General features: G+C 38.5%; 1 protein-coding gene across 1 annotated transcript in view; it reads left to right on the top strand.

Annotated features, from left to right (window-relative positions):
- Positions 1–433: 433 nt before the first annotated feature.
- podxl2 (podocalyxin-like 2) overlaps positions 434–9,676 on the top strand; it is a 21,120-nt gene continuing 11,877 nt past the window's right edge. The window contains exons 1-3 of the mRNA XM_040004330.1: positions 434–744; positions 7,500–7,840; positions 8,410–8,752. Of these exons, the coding sequence (XP_039860264.1) occupies positions 714–744; positions 7,500–7,840; positions 8,410–8,752 (715 nt within the window). The 5' untranslated portion in view covers positions 434–713. The remainder of the gene's footprint in view (positions 745–7,499; positions 7,841–8,409; positions 8,753–9,676) is intronic.

The following is a 9,676-nucleotide window of genomic DNA, read 5'->3' as shown; positions in this document are numbered from 1 at the left end:
CTTGAGTAGTCTTTTCGCCAAGTACTTTTTTATTCTTACTTGAGTAACTTTTTTGACGACTACTTTTCGCTTTTACTTGAGTAATAATATTTTTCAAGTAATGCTACTCTTACTTGAGTGCAATTTTTGGATACTCGACCCACCTCTGTACAGAACAAATATTTATATGTTGAAATATTTATGGACCTAACTGTATATACAAACATGATTCATAAAGACACAGGCACAGAAACGGGTAACTGTATAAGAAAGCCTTTGTTGCATAAAACGCTGCTATTTTCACAACTTCGTTTTCTTTTAGTGCTTTAAAAACTGAACTTGACGCGCAATAAGCTGCAATAACTTTCTGAGCAGCACCTGAATGCAGCACTGAACCAGAACCCACTCCGTCTGCTGTAGCGGCATCTAGCGGTCAGAAGTTCGAACAGCAGTTAAACAGCCAGACGGATAATCTCAGCGTCGTTGGTGCAGCGGATCAGATGTTAGACTGACCGCAGCGCGATCATACAGACACACACAGAATCTGCCTGTCTGTCGTTCTGTCTGCACGGATCCGCAGACGGTCAGCTGGTGAGCCGCACACAGACAGGACACGAGGCGGCCATGAACGCGGCGTGTTTCTGACAGCCTCCATCCGCATCCAGAGCGCAGCCGCTGCTTGTATCAGAGCGATCTGTGCTTTCAAAGCGGAGGAGGGGAGCACTGCAGCAGACATGCCGGGCCTGCTCCACATCACTCTGACCGGTGAGTCTCATTCTTTAATAATGTCTGATCTTTTTATTTCATGCAGCTATAATCACAGACCGCGACAGCATTTTGAGAACGATGGATATCCTACAACAAACACCCTCAATGAAAATATGAGGCTGACAGAATTCTTGGGAGACTTTGAAAACATCACAGACGAAGACGAAACTCACTACTGAGCGCCAAATGTGCGTTTTTTATTTAGTGCTGCAGGAAATAATAATAATAATAATAATAATAATAATAATAATAATGATAGTAATAATAGTAATAAATGAAATAAGGGTGTAACCAGCAGCCTGGGCGCGATCTCCTTTAATGAATCGCTCAGGTTAAATCCTGCGAAGTGGATGCAGGCTGGCAGTGTGTAGGAGGCGCGCAGTGCACTTAAATCAGTGGACACACACTGCAGTGTTTGACACACACACACACACACACACACACACACACACACACACACACACACACACACACACACACACACACACAGAAGGCAGAACCAGCTGCACCAGACCAAAATCTCCTAGATATGTTTGATTCAGTTATTAACATGATCATATCATTTGTCATTTGACAAAAAAATTGACTTTGATCAAAGTCAATTTAGAAACAGAATAAATGTGAATTTAGAGTCACGATAAAAACCCGAATTGTTATTTTGTGGTGGCAGCTGCAGGAGAAAACCTGCCCATGTTTGAATTTCCAATATTTTTGCTTTTGTTGGATTCATTTTTGTCAGAAGACACATTGCAGCTTTTTTTTTTGTGAAACGTGGAGGTTCATCTTTGTGTCCGTGTTTAAAAAACTACAGGTATTATATGGCAGTTTGTTAAATAAGAAAGAATTCTTTATGGGGTTGGAAAGATTTGTGGGGTGGGCACAGGTCTTATAAGCTGATCTAAAGCTTAAAGCACGGAGGTTGATGGCTTAAGGCCAGTTCCCCAGGGACATTATGTAGACTGTAGAGTAAAAAAATGTCCACTATTATATTTTATCTGCCATGTCAACTTAAACTGATGGCATCCAGCAGTTTTAAAAAAAGCGTAACAACAAAAGTAAATATGAAAAAATTTGCCTATATCTGTTCAACATCCATAAATATGGATTAATGGAGTGAAATACTAAACCTCTATTCAAATTTTGAATCAAATGACACTAATTAGTTAAAGATAGTATGCATCTTGAGGAAACTGACTTATAGTAAGTTAATGTTTTCATAGTGACATATTCCCAGAGCTATAGTACTGCTTGGCCTGTTTGCATTGTTGGCAACATACTTAATCACACAAACAAAAGTTAGATATTAGTAGATATGATTTATGGTCAGTCCTAGGTAGTTGCTAGGCATGTACAATTACATTTTTGTAGATTTAAATGAGATCTCATTAAAAACTGTTAAAATGAAAACGACAAGATGCTTTCATAGGGTGTTATAGGTGCTTAAATGCTATTAAACCAGTCATGTTAGATCCATGGTGAGAAGAAGGGAACATAGATAAAGATTTTGTGTATCATAGAATGATAACTCTAAGAATTAGCTTCCGAGATTGCAATGTAGATAAAGCTAAAAACAAAAACAACAACCCAGAAACCTAAAGGCCTAGTACCATAGTGTAAAACAATTAGTTCCTAAAATTTTGGCATGGAGCACAGCATTTTTCTTTTATTATTAGAAAAATGAATTTTAGTTATATATCTTACTAGCATGATAAGCTTTGATGAATTGTGTTATTACAATTAATGTGGTACATTAGCATCTCAGTTGGCTATATTCTCCAAAATGTAAAAAACTGTTCAAATTTACTCACATAAACAATCATGTAATTGAAAATAAATTTCAGTTTATTGCTAACTTTGATATTATAAAAACTAAATAGGCATGAACATAACGTTAGTTTGACCTGGTGTTCACTGCATCAAGATCCGGCCTGTATACAATAAATTAGGCCACAGCTGTAAATTTTTCTTTAGTACAGTTTTTGCCAGCTCACAGCCATCCCATCACTCTGCAGCTACAGCATTTTAACTCACACGATAACAAAGTCCTGCCCAGTTGTTGTCTTCAAATCACAGGGGGCATAGTTACAGGACATATATTTATTCACAGGATGAGTCATCAGAAACTTTTATTTTTGCTCTCACAGCTATCTTATCCTCACAATGCAGCTGTTAAGACAAATGCAGTTCTCAACATTTCTTATTACACTAGAGTGATTTAAACAAATAATTGCACATCCTGTCTATTTGTTATATTGTACCATGCAAGCTACATGCGATCATGATATACATACTACACACAGCAATACCTGGATGGTTTCTTAGCTTTAGGTTTGTTACATTAATCAAGAATGATGGTCGGTAATTTCTCACATTCATATTAAAAACTTAAAATCAATATTACATGCATGAGATCACATGTAATATAATCTATATATTTTTTTCTTATTATTCTTTAATTAGACATATAACACTGCTCTATTTCTTTAATTGTGGTCTAAATATTTAAGTTGATCGTGTTGCATGTAATTTGGGATGAACTGTTTGTAGTACTGCTCCACATTTTAAGGAGCCAACTGAAGTGGGATGCTACCTGGTCAGATGCATGTTTTTCCGGCATGTCCTGCTGGTAGGAGCCTCTGAAGTAGACCCAGGGTACATTAGAAAGATTACATCTCTCAGCTTCCAGATGAGATGAGGAAGTGTCTGGAGACAGTGACGTCTAAACATCTCTCCTTAGTCTGCTACCCTTGTGACTTGGACTCAGATAAATAGATGGAGCAGTGACTGAACTCTTTGTATATACCTTTGGGTAGATGGATTACTAATGCAGTACCAGTGTGAAGCGAAAAACTTGCAAACAAAAGCTGAGGCCTAAGACCAAATACTGATCAAATATTGATCTCTTAGCTCATTATAATTCATGAGCAAGGAGCCCTTGATGTCAGAGCATTCTTTTAGAAAGAAAAGAGTTGGTGCTTTAGAGCTTGCTCTTAGCTTCTCGACATGCAAACAGCTACTTTGAAAACAGGCCAGATCAAATGTTTGTGTTTCAGGGTTGGAAATGTGAAGGTGGTGCTGAAGGTCCTTAATTCTACTTGGTGGTTTAGCATTTGATTGTAAAAACACATCAGATTGCATAGAAATCTATCCGGTCTTTAAGTGATGACGTGACGAATCCTGCTTCCGGGCCTAAAGTAGTGTGCGTTTAATATGTGTTTTGTGTTGTTAACATGTTTAATGTTTTATATTTTCTTCTATTTAATCTCAAAAAGCTCCTAAAAACAGTCAGTGATCACTGTTGGCCTCACTCGGCTTTTATTACCCCTAATAATTTTAAAGTTTAGTTTTTAAAACCTTAAGATGTAAATACAGCCCAGCCCATGCAGCAGTGTATTAATGACTAACCTCGTATTGTGGATGGATTATCTCAGTTGTTCTCCTGACTGAAGTTTGGTCCGTTTACAGCATCCTGCCATGCGATTACATTTGTTCCTGACCAACGAGAATCCTCACGTTAACTTTTATCGAGTGGAAAAAAGTTAGCGTGTTTATATTATGCTTACGTAGCTGTGTCGCTAGTGGTCACGTAGCACATCGTTATATATACGCGCTAGCCAAACTTCAGTAACCATACAAACGTCACTGCTGTTTAGTTTTCTGTCTTCATTTATGTTGGAAGTGATAACAGAGCTGTACGTTTTAATTTGTTTCCAAAATCCCTCAGTCAGGACATGCTATATTGTATTTAGATAGAAGCTAGCGAGCTAACTTCCTGCTAATTTCTAACTCCGTTAAATGTCATAAATTCCATTTTCATGGATGCCTGGATGTTAATCTCAGTTGTTACACCTGGTAGAGCAGAACGCTGATCATTTTATTACAGATGAAAGACTTTCGACAGTTTTTCAACTCTCAGTGATGCCTTGATTTATGGACTTGCAGCGGAGTTTGAGCCCAGACACGGCTAGTGACGTCAGACTTAAAGACTGGATTGGAACACTGCTCTTGATCAAGTGTGTTCATTTATAAATAATGGTTCCTTACATCAAAAGCGGCCTTTGATAGCTTTGAGTGGTATAAATATGTAAAATTGTGCTTTTTTTGAAAACCAAAGATACCTTTAAACTTCAAATGCCAATTAATGTCCATTTTGTGAAGTCCCAATTAGACTATTAAAGGACAATAAAGCGTGGCGTGTGATCCCTCAGTCCTCTCAGTCACAACATGTAGTTACAAAAAACCAAACCATTCAGCTTGTGCCTAGTAGATGAATTCAAGGTGTTTACGTCCATGTTTTTATATGATCTGTAGGTGTAGCCACCTGGGGATATACCATGGTACCCATACTTAATACACAGTTTATGATTTCAGCATTAAGTCTCTGTTGTTGTTAGAGGAGAGTTTAGTAGAAAGAACGTACTCTGATACTGACAGTGTTTGAGGCTTCAGTCATTCTGGCCTGAGGTTTTCACTTCTGCTGCATTAGCTCACTTGTACGATGTATATTCCTCTTGGGTATGTGGCATAATAATGCAGCATCTGTTCGGTAAGACTGAAAAGAACGCTGCATCAGTACCAACATAGCAAAATTTAAACTCACGAAGCACTGTTTTATATCTTTATGGCCAAATATTAATTGATCAGCGATGAATCAGGGAGTATCAGTTTTATATATGTTGTTTTTCTGCTGATTGTCTTAGGTTTTCCTGGAGAGCGTTAATTTTAACTAAATAAACTGCAACTCACATTATCTCAGGATAAAATAAGGACTGTTTCCTGTATGGATGCTTATGGATTCACCACAGTGTTGACTTGGGAATTTGGAAAGTACAAAGGAAAAATCCCAAAAGGTTGAATTTGTTCATCTGGACATAACGTTTTCAGTAGAACGCTACGTTTCGTCACTCACCCAAGTGACTTCTTCAGTCACTTGTATTGCTTTAATAATAAGGAATTAAAGTGACAGAAACAGGGCTGTTCTCCTCTAGGTGATGAATCCCTCATCTCTCCCTCCTCCCATCTGTGGGGGACTGTGGGGTTGTGGTGTTGGGCTAGAGAGCTTAGCATGCTGCAGACATGTTTGAGATATGTTGTCTATGATATTGTAATCTGCTCACTTAGCCTTTGAGGTCAGACAGCCATCTGTGGTCTCAGACGGCTACATATGGGTGGTTACAGTGAGGGCTCCCCCTCCATTAGGGATTAGTGATGGATGCATAAGTGATGGATGCAGGAATTGGTCAATTTATATTAAAAAAAAGACAGCTGGAGAAGTTAGCAATTAAACAACAAATGGATGAGCAGGTGATACTAGCAACCCTAAATGATGAAAAGGCACAATAGGGGTGTGTAACACATTTGGGAGACTGCCGTGCCTTCATTCTAAAATTAATTTATGAGCTCCTTATTAGCAGTTGCAGCTATAAGCTTGAGTTTATCTATAATTACTTACTAATAGCCAGCTACAGATGACTAACTGTGAATTAAAAACAAGAAACCAAGACAGTATTGTAATAAAAAGACACACAAACTAAACAGCTAAAATGTGTTCTTATTAACTGGTTCAGTAATGTGAAATAGTTACAACAATGGCTCTTGTTGCTGGACATCAATGTTCATCCGATTGGTCTCATGTACTGATCTGTGTTCATGTACACATTCTCTTTCCATTTCAGTTGTTTTTTAAAATTGTTTTCCATCACTGAAAGCTACCTTGCACAGTTTAGGCATCAGAACTACTCGGTTACGGTTAGAAAACACAACTGTTGATGCTTTTTGTTCTCCTCTGAAGATTTTCTATAGTCATGCTGACTGTAAACAGGACAATCTGTCAAATTGCCTTTTTTATGACTGCTTTACGAAAGCCATTCATGACAGCTTATATACCATTTATAAACAGTACAGTATTCTATTATGCAGGTAGTGATAAACTGTAATTGAGCCCTGCATTAATTAGTGAACACTCAAATGAATAGTGAATCAATTAGCAAATGAAGGAATTAGTGCAGTAAGATGTCATGGGAGTCCGATAAGATACTGAGAGAAATTTAAATACAAAATGAAAGAGCTGTCACTGATGTTCCAAGCTCAGCAGTGAATATAACACTTCTTTGATTTGAGAGTTCTGTATTTAACAGTAAATTAAATCTCTTTAATGTGCAATAGAGTCTATAGAGTGCTCCTATCTCTGCTCTGCCCCTGGACTGCTGTTCTTCAAAGTGTGCTGAGTAACAAAACAAGGAGTGCTGCAATTCTGCATCGGGAATTAGTTAAACGGATTTCATCTGTCAGTTCATTTAATTCTAATTGGTTTTTTTATAGTTTTTACTTTATTTTTTCATTGTGAGCCACTGTAAGTTTTTTTTTTTTTAATTCAACGTATAAGAGCAGATGGTGTCCAGATGTTCACAGCAGAGGATCGACAGCTGACAAGCTGTAATTGCAGCAAAACCTTCATAACAAGTTTTATTCCATCTGAGCCAGAAATGTGAACTTCAAACATGTGAAAATCACACTTTGTGTGTGTGTGTGTGTCTATCAGGAAAGCTTTAATTCACATATTTCCATTTTTCCACCCTTTGTAGAGATTATGTTTGATTTGTTTCCTTAAATTCTGTTTTCTTTACACATTTTCTCAGTATGCTATTAATCAGTGGCAGTTAGTTTCAGGCTATGCTACCGCTCCAGTGTGATTAACTGCAGTGGTACATTCTAGTATCAGCTCCAGTGTTTTTTTGCTTTCTTCCCTGTAGCTCTTCTGGCCAGCTGTGATGCCTTCAAGCTGGGTTCTTCCCACCGTGTAATTCCCCTCAATGCTCCGGCAGCTCATCTCTTCAGGGATGAAAGTCCAGCCAAGTCAAGTTTCATCCTGGAGTTAGTGAGAACCAAACGTTATTTGGTCCAGGAGTTAGTGCGAGCCCAGCCTCATTTGGTTCATGACATGGGTTGGCCAGAGATACATGAAACGTCACGCTCACAGACCAAGATGGAGTCAGCTAACTCATCTCAGTTGAGCGCACCACCATCTGCGAGTCAGGTGGCAAGAGCTCATGCAGCTGTGGATGACAACCTGGATGTGGAAGATGAGATGGAGGTGAGGGCACGTTGCTTTTGTGTTTTGTAACAGATTAACTGAAATCCTTTAGATGAATTACGGAGAGCCGAACTGGAAAATAACCACGCAATTTAGTTTGGCCGTTTTGTCTTTGCTTATGTGAAAAAAATCTCATCTTTTCATGACTTGCAGTATGTTTTTTAAGTCTTGCACAAATAGTTACAACGTGAAAAACATGGAGGCACCGCTGCTGCCCTTTAAATTACACTCTGTAGGAGCAGAAATCGTGTAAATAACAATATGAAATAATGATGAGTCATTCCTTTGATCATTCTGAGCCCAGCTTTTTTATTTATTTATTTTTTTGTTTAATGCCAGTTAATCATCATTATTAAACCTGATTTTTTTGGAATCAAGGAAGAAAGGCTGAAAGGATAAATGGTTTGGAAAAGCTCTGAAACAATGTTGTATCCTTGCTTTCATTTAAGAAATATTTCTGCCTAGTTCTTGTCTAATTTCATCTGCTCATGTGGTTATTCTGCAGCTGATCATTTATTAGTTTCTCTCAGCGTGTCTGTATATCTGACCAAATATTTGTCTGCTTTCAGCGTATGGTTCATCTGGCAGTTCCACAAGATGCAGAAAGCTACACGGTAAATCCAGACTTCGCTGACCCAGAGGCGGAGCTTCTCAGCGGGCCAGGAGCTGGCGATTCTTCCCAGGAAGCTTCTGGGTTCTATGGAACAGATATGGAGGACAGAGACAGAGGAGAAGAGGGCCCAGAGGACCGAGAGAGAAGAGGAGGAGAAGATGAGTGGGAGAAAGAGGCAGGGGAGGAAAACGAGAGCAAGGGGAAAAAGGAAGACGAGAAGGGAAGAGCGAGAGACGATCAACATGTTTTGGATGCCTTTGAGGTCAACCACACAACACCAGATCTCGATGCTCTGATTGGTTAGTAAAAATCGTTTCCCTTATTAAAAAACACATCCTCATGCAGCTTCTTTGTGTTTGGGATTTAGTTCTCTACCAAAGCCCGCTGTCATTCAGCAGGAAGTTGCATCTTCAGAGACTTTATTGTTATTCCACAGATGTCTGGGACCAAATGTTTGCCTGGGAAAAAACAATTTTAAATCAACATTTTTACAGACTGTGCTGCTCCACTTTGGTGGGCAAACATTATGTCTGCATCTCAAGCTGTTGTGGGAAGCGAGTTATGATACTGGTTCTTAAATATTGATTTTTGCCAAGGGTAAACATTCAGTCTGGGTATACAGGGAGTGCAGAATTATTAGGCAAGTTGTATTTTTGAGGAATAATTTTATTATTGAACAACAACCATGTTCTCAATGAACCCAAAAAACTCATTAATATCAAAGCTGAATGTTTTTGGAAGTAGTTTTTAGTTTGTTTTTAGTTTTAGCTATTTTAGGGGGATATCTGTGTGTGCAGGTGACTATTACTGTGCATAATTATTAGGCAACTTAACAAAAAACAAATATATACCCATTTCAATTATTTATTTTTACCAGTGAAACCAATATAACATCTCCACATTCACAAATATACATTTCTGACATTCAAAACAAAACAAAAACAAATCAGCGACCAATATAGCCACCTTTCTTTGCAAGGACACTCAAAAGCCTGCCATCCATGGATTCTGTCAGTGTTTTGATCTGTTCACCATCAACATTGCATGCAGCAGCAACCACAGCCTCCCAGACACTGTTCAGAGAGGTGTACTGTTTTCCCTCCTTGTAAATCTCACATTTGATGATGGACCACAGGTTCTCAATGGGGTTCAGATCAGGTGAACAAGGTGGCCATGTCATTAGTTTTTCTTCTTTTATACCCTTTCTTGCCAGCCACGCTGTG

This window comes from Simochromis diagramma, unplaced genomic scaffold (assembly GCF_900408965.1).
Source record: "Simochromis diagramma unplaced genomic scaffold, fSimDia1.1 OVJJ01000320.1, whole genome shotgun sequence".
In the NCBI taxonomy this organism is placed as follows: Eukaryota; Metazoa; Chordata; class Actinopteri; order Cichliformes; family Cichlidae; genus Simochromis; species Simochromis diagramma.
This window is presented reverse-complemented; position numbering and strand designations above follow the sequence as displayed.